Below are 14,289 nucleotides of genomic sequence, written 5' to 3'. Positions count from 1 at the left end.
TGTCGAGATGAACATGCTGGAGATGAAGGAAGGAACAGAACAGGTGATGAAAAGGGCAAATAATTTACAGGACAAGCAAAAGACTTATAGGACAGTGGGAATGTGTGTGTGTGTGTGTGTGTGTGTGTGTGTGTGTGTGTATGAGTGTGTGAGTGTGTGTGTGTGTGTATGTAATATGGAGAAAGGAGAAAGGAACATCAGACCACCATCACGCTCCAACATTCCACAGTCAGAATCAGATCTATTATATACAATAAAATCTGAAAATAATTGTTAATTCAATGTAATTAAACTCCCAGTAATTTGTAAATTTATGATTTTGCATAAAGGTCACATTCTGGCTACTTGCTTTACATCCCAATTGTTCAGAATCTTTCCATCATCACTGAATAAATCCTGAACAATTTGGATTTAATTAAAATTTTCACCCTCCATTGTGTTTCTCTGTACAATAAAAGATTCATTTAGACGAGGAGAATCATAAATATTTACACCTTTTATGTTAAAAAAATAGAATTTCATACAAAGCAATACATTCAGGGCTTCGTGTAAAAGAGTATGGCGTTAAATAAACATTTTGAACTTCTCGCTCTCTTCGCACCAATCAGTTCTTTTCTGAAATGAAAAACTTCTTAGATCTTCCAGTCAGGATCAGGAGAAGCAGCAGGAGATTTCCGTTTCCTTCTTGATGGACCATTGGATTTGGAATCCTCTCCGGAGCCCAAGTCCACGCCGTCCTTCCAGAAATCCTCAGCAGGCGACGGCATCTGCTTGCCGAACACCTTCTGCTGCAGCTCTGCGATGTCGTTACGGATGTCGGCCATGAGCAGTAGGAGGAAGTCGAACGATCCTGGAGGTCCCTGAACAGCACAATGGGAGCTCATATTAGCTGCTACCAACTAACGTCAACAAAAATGTCCAACCTGCTAAATAACTTCTGATTTCCATCCGCTAGCTTCAACTGTATGAGTCACATTTTAAGAGTTTCAATGATGACGATAATTTAGGGATTTATTACAAAACAGCGAGAACTGATTTGCCCAATCTAACGTCTAATCTGAGCTAGTCTAATCTAGTTCGAGATAAGAAAGGCTAGCTAACGTTAGTGATATCAGATGAGAGATTCCTGATGTTAAAACTAGAATTAAATTATAAATAATAAATATAATGTAGCGCTCTCTGTGCAGCGCGCAGTCTCACATGTAAAAACAAACAGAACGTAGTATCAGTGATTCACCTCTAGAGGCCGCTCTCTTAATGAGAGCAGACCGGAAAAACTATCGCTATGGATTTTTGCCGATAGCCGATAGTTCCAGGGATCAACTATCGTTTCTGATTTCTTAGCAGAACCGATAAATCAGTCGACCTCTATTTAAAATAATAATGATAAATGTCTTCTAGCTATTCAGGCTCCTGTTTACTAATATTACAAACAACAACTGCTAATTTGGGTAAAAAAATGTTATGTTGCCAGTTGCGGATGATTTACAGAAAATAACTGTTCTTGAGTTTGTATTTCAAGGATGAATCCCAGAAAAGAAAAACACAAAGTGTGTAATGTAAGACTATGCACCCATTATAATATCATTAAGATTTAAACAATACAAACTATACAATATAATATACAATAAACAAAATGTATTTAAAATTCTGTTTTCTTTTCCTTACAAATTTAATACCTGCCCATTTTAAAGTGTTAACTTATGATTACGCTTATGATTTCTCTACGATTTCTTTCTTTAAATCACACTGTAGGCAATAAATCGATTTAATTTAATAAATCTATTTGCATTAACTCCACCCACTTCTTTATGCTTTACTGTAGAAAAAATGTCATCTGTAATGTAATAAAAATAAATTTTTTCCAGGTTTGTACGTGTTTATGTTTAAATAAAATCTTGTCAGTGATTCTATAATTCACACTTTATTATTTAATGCACTTTGGATTTCCTCCAATGTAAGGAGTGTATCGCTGAATAGACACCAGAACTCTAAAATCCCATCTGTCCTCCATTTTTCTGTCATAATTCTAATTAATTATGTTTCACAGGCAATGTTTCAAAGTCAATGTAAAAACCAGTGTAGCGTAAATCTACAAAGCCGTATTTCTTTGCCTCCTATAAATAAAACAGCAGAGTAGTGCCCATTGACCTTTGACCTCTTGAACGAACCGTGCTACAAATCACCACTGCTTTTTACTTCTGCACTTGTGACTGCGTTTGGGTGGGAAGTGTGTGTGTGTGTGTGTGTGTGTGTGTGTGTGTGTGTGGGGGGGGGGGGTTATAATGAGAAACAAATGTCTGACTGCCCTCTGATGGACATTCAACAACCTGCACTGAAACAGATCAGATGGTGTTGATACATTTTATATTACAGATGCATAATCACAGGTTTATATTAATACCATCTCGTTTCTATAGCAACAGCTTATTCACAGGGACGTGTACTAAACTTTGGAAGGAGTCTCCAGTGTTTCAAGGTTTTGCGTTTTTTCAGATAACGCCAAGCTACTTTTTTTTGTCTTGTCTTTTATTGTTTTATTGTTTATACCTTTGATAAAGAAATGAAGAGATGCAGGTGAGGGACTCACTGTTTATCGCTGCTATAATGTGACTTTGAACAGGAACTGATCTGTTTCGAGGAAGTTCCACAACATGAAATGTGGCTATAAATGGATAAAAAGTGAAATAAAGAGTAATATAATAATCGATCAACTCTGAACATCATAAGACTCTGTCATTGATTCTTTTCCTATAAGTGCATTACATCAAGAGTTTTTATGTAATAAAAAAATCAAGCATCCATTGTCAGGTGTGAAGACGTGAACGTTTTAACGTTTCACCATGTTGGCCATCTTAGTTTTGTTAGATGATCATAATATAGCAAATCCTGGATGATCTCGACAGCCCATGGTGTCAGAGGAACATAATGGCAGCCATAACTCACCATTGGTTGTTGTTTAGAAATGTAAAAAATGCTGCATTGTTTGGCAACGCAGTTAATGTGTGCTCAAGGAGTTCATCATCTAGAACGTTCCCTGGAGCTCAGTTTCTCACAGCAGCTCACGCTCTAACGCCTCACTGATAGAAGGTATTATCGTTGATCGTGACGACTCCCAGCAGAGCTTTTTTCCCCCTCACCCTGACCGAGAGTTCTAAGATGTTCCAAATAAATTCCCACGATCCTCCACACAATCCTCCATGATCCTCCGCTGATCCCTGTACAGTCCCTTCAGTCAACACGAAAAAAGCACCAGATACCAAAACATGACCTGAATATCGGAAACAGGAAGCATGGGTCCAGAAGTGTGTGTCCAAGAGGTCAAAGGTCAACGGTACTCGAGAAGGGCAAGACAAGGTGACCAGAGGGAAACACAGCGAGAAGAAGTGGCATGATGGGAGGTTCTTACCGGAGGTCCGGAAGGTCCAGGAGCCCCTTTCTCCCCCTGGAGGATCCGAAAAAATATTTAGGTTAGTGGGATTACAGTGAACAAGTCGTACAGAACGGCTTAATCCACCATCACACGGGAAATAAAAACATGCTTTCAATCTGATACCTTTCCCTCTGTATTTCTGTCCTCATTCTCATTCAGATTTGTTTTAATCACCAAACACTAAGGATGAAGCCAACAAAGTATTTGTGAATGTGTGTGTGTGTGTGTGTGTGTGTTTGTGTGTAAATGTGTGTGAATGTTATCCCAGTGCTGGTTCCTCGCTCCATTTAGAATCGGGCTGTAGCTCATTTGGGTAAAAGGTATGACGACGTGAATTGTACTTGACCTCGGTGAAGGGATTAGTGAAGGTCTTGAGGTCATGCAAGGGCAGAAAGCACGGCCAGATGTTCTCCATTCTGTTCTGGAGAGCTAAAAAATATAACGGCAACATCCCCCTTGTGTGTGTGTGTGTGTGTGTATGTGTGTGTGTGTGTTTGTGTGTGTGTGTGTGTGTGTGTGTGTGTGTGTGTGTGTGTGTGTATAGAAAGTTGACCTTGAACTAGTCATATTTCTCATTCTTAGGAAAAGTCTGATATAGTTTATATAAGTCTGATAAGTCTGCATAATTGGCACTAATTTAGGCAAATGTATTTAATCCTAATTAAACATTTGAAATAAAACCAGGGTGCCAATAGTTACGGAGGTGACTATAATATACATGACCGGTATTCAGGTTTCTTTAAGTAAAAAAATAAACACATTACAAAGCATATGCTTGTAAAATTAAGAAATCTAGTTATAGATTGCTTATTAACATAATGAATAAAGCTGTGAGCAGCGATGTGTGGGGCCCAGGCACAATTTCTCTAACAGCGCCCCCAGTGGCCAGGTTCTGCCAAGTAACCTAAAAAACCCCAGAGATGACGGTGAATAATGTGTGCAATCCCTGTTGAAAGCTGATTGGTTTCATTGTGGGTTTTTTTTAGTAACCTGATCATCATTAGTTCAATATGAGTATAATGTAAATATGATGAGGTGAGTATGAGTATAATATGAGTATAATATGAGTATATTATGAGTATAATATGAGTATAATATGAGTATATTATGAGCATAATATGAGTATAAGGTGAGTATAATTTGAGTATAATATGAGTTTAAGGTGAGTATAATATGAGTATAATATGAGTATAAGGTGAGTATAATTTGAGTATAATATGAGTATAAGGTGAGTATAATTTGAGTATAATATGAGTATAAGGTGAGTATAATATGAGTATAATATGAGTATAATATGAGTATATTATGAGTATAATATGAGTATAAGGTGAGTATGAGTATAATATGAGTATAAGGTGAGTATGAGTATAATATGAGTATAATATGAGTATATTATGAGTATAATATGAGTATAATATGAGTATATTATGAGTATAATATGAGTATAAGGTGAGTATAATATGAGTATAATATTAGTATAAGGTGAGTATAATTTGAGTATAATATGAGTATAAGGTGAGTATAATTTGAGTATAATATGAGTATAAGGTGAGTATAATATGAGTATAATATGAGTATAAGGTGAGTATAATTTGAGTATAATATGAGTATAATATGAGTATAAGGTGAGTATAATTTGAGTATAATATGAGTATAATATGAGTATAAGGTGAGTATAATATGAGTATAAGGTGAGTATAATTTGAGTATAATATGAGTATAATATGAGTATAAGGTGAGTATAATATGAGTATAATATGAGTATAAGGTGAGTATAATTTGAGTATAATATGAGTATAATATGAGTATAAGGTGAGTATAATATGAGTATAAGGTGAGTATAATATGAGTATAATATGAGTATAAGGTGAGTATAATTTGAGTATAATATGAGTATAAGGTGAGTATAATTTGAGTATAATATGAGTATAAGGTGAGTATAATATGAGTATAATATGAGTATAATATGAGTATATTATGAGTATAATATGAGTATAAGGTGAGTATAATATGAGTATAATATGAGTATAAGGTGAGTATAATTTGAGTATAATATGAGTATAAGGTGAGTATAATTTGAGTATAATATGAGTATAATATGAGTATAAGGTGAGTATAATATGAGTATAATATGAGTATAAGGTGAGTATAATTTGAGTATAATATGAGTATAATATGAGTATAAGGTGAGTATAATATGAGTATAAGGTGAGTATAATATGAGTATAATATGAGTATAAGGTGAGTATAATTTGAGTATAATATGAGTATAAGGTGAGTATAATTTGAGTATAATATGAGTATAAGGTGAGTATAATATGAGTATAATATGAGTATAATATGAGTATATTATGAGTATAATATGAGTATAAGGTGAGTATAATATGAGTATAATATGAGTATAAGGTGAGTATAATTTGAGTATAATATGAGTATAAGGTGAGTATAATATGAGTATAATATGAGTATAAGGTGAGTATAATTTGAGTATAATATGAGTATAAGGTGAGTATAATTTGAGTATAATATGAGTATAAGGTGAGTATAATATGAGTATAATATGAGTATAAGGTGAGTATAATTTGAGTATAATATGAGTATAAGGTGAGTATAATATGAGTATAATATGAGTATAATATGAGTATAAGGTGAGTATAATATGAGTATAATATGAGTATAATATGAGTATAATTTGAGTATAATATGAGTATAAGGTGAGTATAATATGAGTATAATATGAGTATAAGGTGAGTATAATTTGAGTATAATATGAGTATAAGGTGAGTATAATATGAGTATAATATGAGTATAATATGAGTATAAGGTGAGTATAATATGAGTATAATATGAGTATAATATGAGTATAATTTGAGTATAATATGAGTATAAGGTGAGTATAATATGAGTATAATATGAGTATAAGGTGAGTATAATATGAGTATAAGGTGAGTATAATATGAGTATAATATGAGTATAAGGTGAGTATAATTTGAGTATAATATGAGTATAAGGTGAGTATAATTTGAGTATAATATGAGTATAAGGTGAGTATAATATGAGTATAATATGAGTATAAGGTGAGTATAATTTGAGTATAATATGAGTATAAGGTGAGTATAATTTGAGTATAATATGAGTATAATATGAGTATAAGGTGAGTATAATATGAGTATAATATGAGTATAAGGTGAGTATAATTTGAGTATAATATGAGTATAATATGAGTATAAGGTGAGTATAATATGAGTATAAGGTGAGTATAATATGAGTATAATATGAGTATAAGGTGAGTATAATTTGAGTATAATATGAGTATAAGGTGAGTATAATTTGAGTATAATATGAGTATAAGGTGAGTATAATATGAGTATAATATGAGTATAATATGAGTATATTATGAGTATAATATGAGTATAAGGTGAGTATAATATGAGTATAATATGAGTATAAGGTGAGTATAATTTGAGTATAATATGAGTATAAGGTGAGTATAATATGAGTATAATATGAGTATAAGGTGAGTATAATTTGAGTATAATATGAGTATAAGGTGAGTATAATTTGAGTATAATATGAGTATAAGGTGAGTATAATATGAGTATAATATGAGTATAAGGTGAGTATAATTTGAGTATAATATGAGTATAAGGTGAGTATAATATGAGTATAATATGAGTATAAGGTGAGTATAATATGAGTATAATATGAGTATAATATGAGTATAATTTGAGTATAATATGAGTATAAGGTGAGTATAATATGAGTATAATATGAGTATAAGGTGAGTATAATTTGAGTATAATATGAGTATAAGGTGAGTATAATTTGAGTATAATATGAGTATAAGGTGAGTATAATATGAGTATAATATGAGTATAAAGTGAGTATAATTTGAGTATAATATGAGTATAAGGTGAGTATAATATGAGTATAATATGAGTATAATATGAGTATATTATGAGTATAATATGAGTATAAGGTGAGTATAATATGAGTATAATATGAGTATAAGGTGAGTATAATATGAGTATAATATGAGTATAAGGTGAGTATAATTTGAGTATAATATGAGTATAAGGTGAGTATAATTTGAGTATAATATGAGTATAAGGTGAGGATAATTTGAGTATAATATGAGTATTAGGTGAGTATAATATGAGTATAATATGAGTATAAGGTGAGTATGAGTATAATATGAGTATAATATGAGTATATTATGAGTATAATATGAGTATAAGGTGAGTATAATATGAGTATAATATGAGTATAAGGTGAGTATGAGTATAATATGAGTATAATATGAGTATATTATGAGTATAATATGAGTATAATATGAGTATAATATGAGTATAATATGAGTATAAGGTGAGTATAATATGAGTATTATATGAGTATAAGGTGAGTATAATTTGAGTATAATATGAGTATAAGGTGAGTATAATATGAGTATAAGGTGAGTATAATATGAGTATAATATGAGTATAAGGTGAGTATAATTTGAGTATAATATGAGTATAAGGTGAGTATAATATGAGTATAATGTCAGTATATTGTAAATATAATTTGAGTAGAATATGAGTATAATAAGAGTATAATGTAAGAGGATTTTGTGATATTAACAGAATGTTGTTGCTGTTTTCAGGCTCGGCTGATTTTCTGACACTTCATGTATTTACAGCAGGTTGTTGTTAAACTCGTGAGCTGAGGTAATGAAATCTGCACTGCATTAGCGTTGTTGTGTGTGAGCGCTTGACTCATTCGAATAAAACGCTGCAAATATTTGGCTTTAGAATGAAACAACGTTTTGTTTCAGCTGCTGGAATCTCACAGTTTAATCAGTCTTTCACACACACACACACACACACACACACACACACACACACACACACACACACACACACACACACACACACACACACACATTCTTTCTCTTATTATGTGTGTATGACATTTTTCATTATTGATTGGACTCCAGGGGAGCTGAAAACATACACACGCACAGACACACACACATAGACCCACACATACAAACACACCTACACACACACACACACACACACACACACACACACACACACACACACACACACACACACACACACACACACACACAACACACACAAAAAACCCCCACACATATTACCTTTATGCCATCTCTGCCTGAAGCACCGGGAGGACCCTGGACACACACACACACACACACACACACACACACACACACACACACACACACACACACATTACTCATGTTAAATACACACTTTACATTAAAACACTAACAGTACAAATAAGAGTGATAATAAATAATGTTCTAATAATAATAATAATAATAATAATAATAATAATAATAATAATAATAATAATAATAATAATTTATAATAAGAATAATAAGAATAAGAATTATTACTATAAACAATCTATTAAGTTATTACATATTATTCTAGTAATAAGTAAGTAATGACAGCAATAATAATAATAATAATAATAATATTCTTAATAATAATCATAATAATAATAATTATTATTATCAATTTATTTTTTATTTGACTTTTTTTTTTTATATATATATTCTGTAAATTCGCTCTTCCTTTATGAAATGTAAGAACAGACACCCAGCTTGCGTTGAAGATGCTGTATGTTAGATCTGATTCTGGATCTGTTAAAGTTCCCATAACATGTTCTGATTAGGTTCCTTTACACTTTTACTCGTTTGTCAGCATGTGAAGGCAAAAATAAAGAAATAAAGCAGCAGTGTTCACGCTTTCGGAGGTCATGTGACCCTCTGAGCTGCGGGGTGTCGAGGGTGTAAGTTTCAGCGCCCTTTATATTATAAATAAGCTTTTTTCCCTTCAACAATGCTGGAGATTAAAAGGTCAATATGAGAATGTTAGACTATAAAAGGTATCAATATGAAGAAAGGAATATTCGAATTATCAACATTATAGTACATACAGTAAGCAGTATGCTAACTCGCTAGTTTATAATTCTGCTTGCTAATGCTGCTCTCTGTGCTAATACTGATGTGTTCCCACTTTCTGTATGATGCTAAGGCTCCTGCTATAAAGGTTTCATTATACCCTTTTACATTCATGACAATATTCAGAACATCGTGCGCTTGTGCTGGAGATACGAAGCAGGACTGGGGAGCTGAGGAACGTGGTGTGTTGTGCTCGAGTTGTTCCTGTGCAGCTGCACTGCTTTTCCCTCCGGAGGGTCAGTGAAGGTCAGAGAACTAAACTCAACCTGATCGTGAGCTGGACACCTGCAGCTTCACTTCACTGAAGCACCGCTGTGATAATACATTCGAGTCTTTAATGTTTACTGTGATGTATCCTACAATAAAAAATTATTTTGGATTCTGATTGGCTGATAGCAGAGGCTAGTATGTTGGAGATTTACAATATAAAACAGATTCAGAAAGACTAATGATCCATTTATTTATTTATTTATTTATTTATTTATTTATTTATTTATTTATTTATTTATTTATTCATTTATACAGAAACGTTTCCTATAAGTAGTTGTCTATTAATGTTGAGGAAAGAGTCTCCAGTGTCTGCGATTTTTTCCTTCTTATACAGTTAATACAGTTAACCTAATACGGTTAAGGTTTAATTTATTCAAAATGAATAAAAATGCTATTTAAGTCTCTAATTTATAAACTAATATGACTTGTAACTCATATTCTAGTGCAGAGTTTGAGATTCACGACTCACATTGGAAAATTTTATGACTCACAACTTGACTTGTATTTTATATCATATAACTTACATTTTGTCTCATTTTGACTCATACTTTAAGGTATATGACACTTTGACTCTTGAATCAAGTAAAATTTTAAGGATTGTGTTCATAGAGTTCAGATTTTTATACAAACAATTTATTTGCACAAACCATCTGTACTGTACTGGTTGATGCTGCAGTGTTGCCATGTTTCTGTCTCTTTATCTCATGTTGTCCATTTTTCTTTTGGACTTAATGTTGCACATGTTGCACTTTATGTAGTAAGTTTTGAGTTCATTTATGTTGTGTGATGGATTTAATTGTAAGCGTGTGACTCCTGGTTTGATGGCAAAAGCTTTGTAGTTTGACTCAAAATTTAATTTAATTCTGTTTAATTCAATCAAAATCGATTTTATTTCTATTGCGCGTTTCACAATGGAAATTGTCTTTATAATGGAGAAAAGGCAAAAGATGTGGCATATAAAGTCGATTTGAGCTGTGAGTTCAGATGTGGGAAGATTTTAAGGTATAAAGTTATAATTTCATTTGTTCTATAAAGTTTTTGATTCGACTAAACTCAAACAAAAAGTCTTTAAGGCAAACGTGAATCTCAGTTTTTTTTACTTAATTTAATCTGTTAACAATAAATATTTCCTGATATTAAATATTTGTACATAATAAAATGGTATAATTGAATGTTTTTCTATTATGTAATAATTATAATTTAATATTGTTTAGTAATGTTTATAACCACTTTATCTCTGTAAAGCTGCTTTGAGACAATGTCTATTGTTTAAAGCGCTCTAGAAATAAAACTGAACTGAATATTTAAAGATTTATATTTACGATGACGTGACCGAGTCATGTGACGATAAAACAAATGGTTTAGTAATCGGAATCTCACCACCGGTCCACGTCGGCCCTGTTTGATGTGCGTGAGGTCCGGCGAAGGACCCATTGGCCCCATTGGGCCCCGAGGACCTGGCAGACCTGGAGCACCGGCTCTACCTGGGGGTCCAGGAGAACCTTTAGGACCAGGAACTCCTGAGCAAGAGAAAGAGTAAGTGCAATGGATATGAGAATTTAACCTTGTCCTCAACAGTAATATCTTATGACTAGCATAACCGTAGCATTTTTATGGAAAAACTGTACAGTGCATAACATCATTCAACAGAATCTCGATGTCAAAACATGACATACTTTTAACATGTCTGTGAATGGTAATAAAATCATTTCCAGAGGTTTGTGAGGCTTGGTTTGACCAAAATTGCAGGTCAGGAACTAATCGTTACACCCTGAATTGTAATTCTATGAAACGATACACCGTTTCGAGGCCTGAGGTCTGCACACAGATTTACCAGACTTCCCAGATTTTCAGTTTAATACGAGGAAACAGGAGAAAAAGTTGCTGAAGAGTAAAGCTCGAACCATCGGGTAGTGTAACAAGAGAACTGAAGTGCTAGAGTGCTGATTTATGGTGCGCTAACATGAAGCATATGAAATCGAACATAGGAAAGAGAACACGCAATGTACATGAAGTTCGACCAGCTGAGGTCAGGAGAACATTTATTATTTATCAACAAGGAAGCACAAAAGCCTTTTGGAAATGTAGCTAACAACATTATTAGCTAGCAACTGGAACTATTGACGTTTCCCTCAGACGTGTCCCATACGTTCCACAATCTTCACCTCATTGCCGATATCTCACGTTAAGGTAGTAAAACGGTAAAACAAAAAGACGTGTCAGAGGGCTAAAGCTCACCAGGAGGTCCGGGTTGTCCAGGAGGTCCAGGCAGGAACGAATGTCCTGTCAACATCTTCTCATTGGTCATCTGCTTGTTGACCTCAGTGTTGCTCACCAGCATGGACATCTGCGTACAGGACAGAGGAATGGTTTGTGTACAAGATCTAAACCTGGACTCGCTAACATCTAAAAAAATATTTATTTCAGATTTTATTGTAATCTGCTGAATCAGTCTTATCATTAGCCTAGCATTAAACATTCCACCTAGCAGCTCACACAGTGTTTTCAAGACGCAGGTTTTCACATAATTTGCCGAGGCTTAAATGTTCTACCTTGTGCCATATTCACTGTTAGGAAATAGCTAGCTACAAGTTCTGATGCTACTAGCTTGACTACGGTTTAATAGCCTCATCATAGCTGTTTTTAAAATATGCAATAATTGTTCCTGTAACTAGCCCAGGCTCCTAGCTAGCAGCTTACACTGTGTATGGTATTCAGTAATGGAAAATTACTAACTTTGAAACACCAAATGCTACTCGAAGGACTTGATGGTTATGTTTAGCTTTTCCTCCAACTAGTCCACACTCGTAGTTTCCACCAAGCAGTTTATACAGTGTTGGGAAATAGCTAGTAGTGATGGGTCGTTGGGTCGTTCATGATCAGTTCGGTTATTTTAAACGAGTTTTTAATGTGACTCAGAAGAAAGAGTCGTTTCAAAGAGCGTTTTGTTCATTTTCTACTGGATGCGACAGAGCAAAGCATCGCGAAATCTTCGTTGGTTAGGTACAAGAAACAGAATTGAGTAATTCATCTCACGAGTCATCTGGTCGTTCGTTCTTTTGTCACGTGACTCCCATATACACTGTGCAATGCAACAGATCAGGTTTTTTTTTTTTTTGGTCTGAATCTTTATTCTTACATTATTTATTACAATAATTATAGGAGTTATGTGACAAAGGAACGAACGACTTGGACGGGAAGATATGAGCTACAGAGCTACTCATTCTGTTTATTCTAATTTGTCCTTTGAAATAAAGCCAACAGTAGTTTTTCAACTAGTTACTTTGTCCGCATGACTGAACTAGCTCGTTATTTCAGTCGTAGCTGAAGCTAGCATTTCTGATGTTTTATATGATATATTTTCCAACATTCAACTCAAACAAAGACATCGAACTAGGAGTGAGTTGTTAAAAGTAAAAGAATATCATCGTGGATAATAAGCAGAAGTTCTGCAGTGGTTTTAGATGGCGCGGTCCTGACACGATGGCATGACAAACACTATAGCTGACAGGGAAAGAACACTAGTGTGTGCTAACCTTTAGCACGTAATCGGAGCCGTAAGCTATAACATGTGCAAGCGGCGAGCGGTGAGTAATGCGTGTCCGTGTCTACACATCAGTGTGCCGCTTTTACGAGGCCCGTGTTCCACCGAGCTGCACTTCAAAGCTTCCCTCTCAGCGTGGGAGGGAAATATCCTTTACCTGCGGAACCCTCAAGCCTCAGACAGCGTAACACACACACACACACACGTGACCTCCAGAGATCACCGGCTAGCCAGCACACAGCCACGCGTAGCCTCGGGCTTCGTCCATAAATCTGTGAGCGTCTGGATTCGGAGCAATTTAAAAGCCATTTGGAGTTTGCTTTGGTGGGTTTTTTTTCGTAAAACGTCTGTTGAACGTGTTTCACTTCCTGTATTTCCCACGATCCGCGTGTCAAGCGTGCGACGTGTTCTCTGAGCAAAATCGCTCAGGACTAATGAGAAACACAAGACGACGAGATCTCGACAAGCTGAAGTAATCAAACAACATGTTCACTTTACAGCAAATGCAGACAGTGGAACATGTGCGTGTGTGTGTGTGTGTGTGTGTGTGTGTGTGTGTGTGTGTGTGTGTGTGTGTGGGTTTGGGTGGGGGCGTGTGGACGTGTGTGTGTTAAGTTTGCATCTTTGGTTTTGTATTGAAGCTACAAGGCTAATAAAGCTACAGTCAAGGAAACATTAAAGTCTATTAAACGTCTAACTATTTGTCTCTTTGACTGTCTGTTAGTCCCTCAATGTCTCTCTGTCTGTCTCTAAGTTTCTCTGTCTGTCTCTCTCTCAGCATCTCTCTTTCCTCGTTCAATCTCTGTTTGATTGTCTCTCTGTCTCTCTCCCAGTTTCTTTTTCTCCATCTCTCTCTCTCTGTGTTTCTGCCTGTCTCTCTGACTCTTTGTCTGTTTCTTACACTTTCTTTTTGTTGATCTCTCTTTTTCTATGCCTGTCTTTCAGTGTCTGTCTCTCTGTCTGTCTCTCTGTCTTTCTTTTAGGCTCTCTTATTCTCTCTGTTTGTCTTTGTGTCTCTCTGTTTCTCTTAGTCTTTCCATTTCTTTCTCTCTCTCTCTGTATGTC

At 34.5% G+C, this 14,289-nt stretch overlaps 1 protein-coding gene across 1 annotated transcript in view; it reads right to left on the bottom strand.

The window, feature by feature from the left end:
• Nucleotides 1-483: 483 nt before the first annotated feature.
• ccbe1 (collagen and calcium binding EGF domains 1) overlaps nt 484-14,289 on the bottom strand; it is a 59,250-nt gene continuing 45,444 nt past the window's right edge. The window contains 5 exon segments of the mRNA XM_083563555.1: nt 484-860; nt 3,410-3,445; nt 8,577-8,612; nt 11,061-11,200; nt 11,919-12,027. Coding sequence (XP_083419681.1) covers nt 633-860; nt 3,410-3,445; nt 8,577-8,612; nt 11,061-11,200; nt 11,919-12,027 — 549 coding nt within the window. The 3' untranslated portion in view covers nt 484-632.

This window comes from Silurus aristotelis (genome assembly GCF_946808225.1).
Source record: "Silurus aristotelis genome assembly, chromosome: 16".
NCBI lineage: Eukaryota > Metazoa > Chordata > Actinopteri > Siluriformes > Siluridae > Silurus > Silurus aristotelis.
Note: the sequence above shows the minus strand (reverse complement) of the source record. Positions and strands in the feature narration are given on the sequence as shown.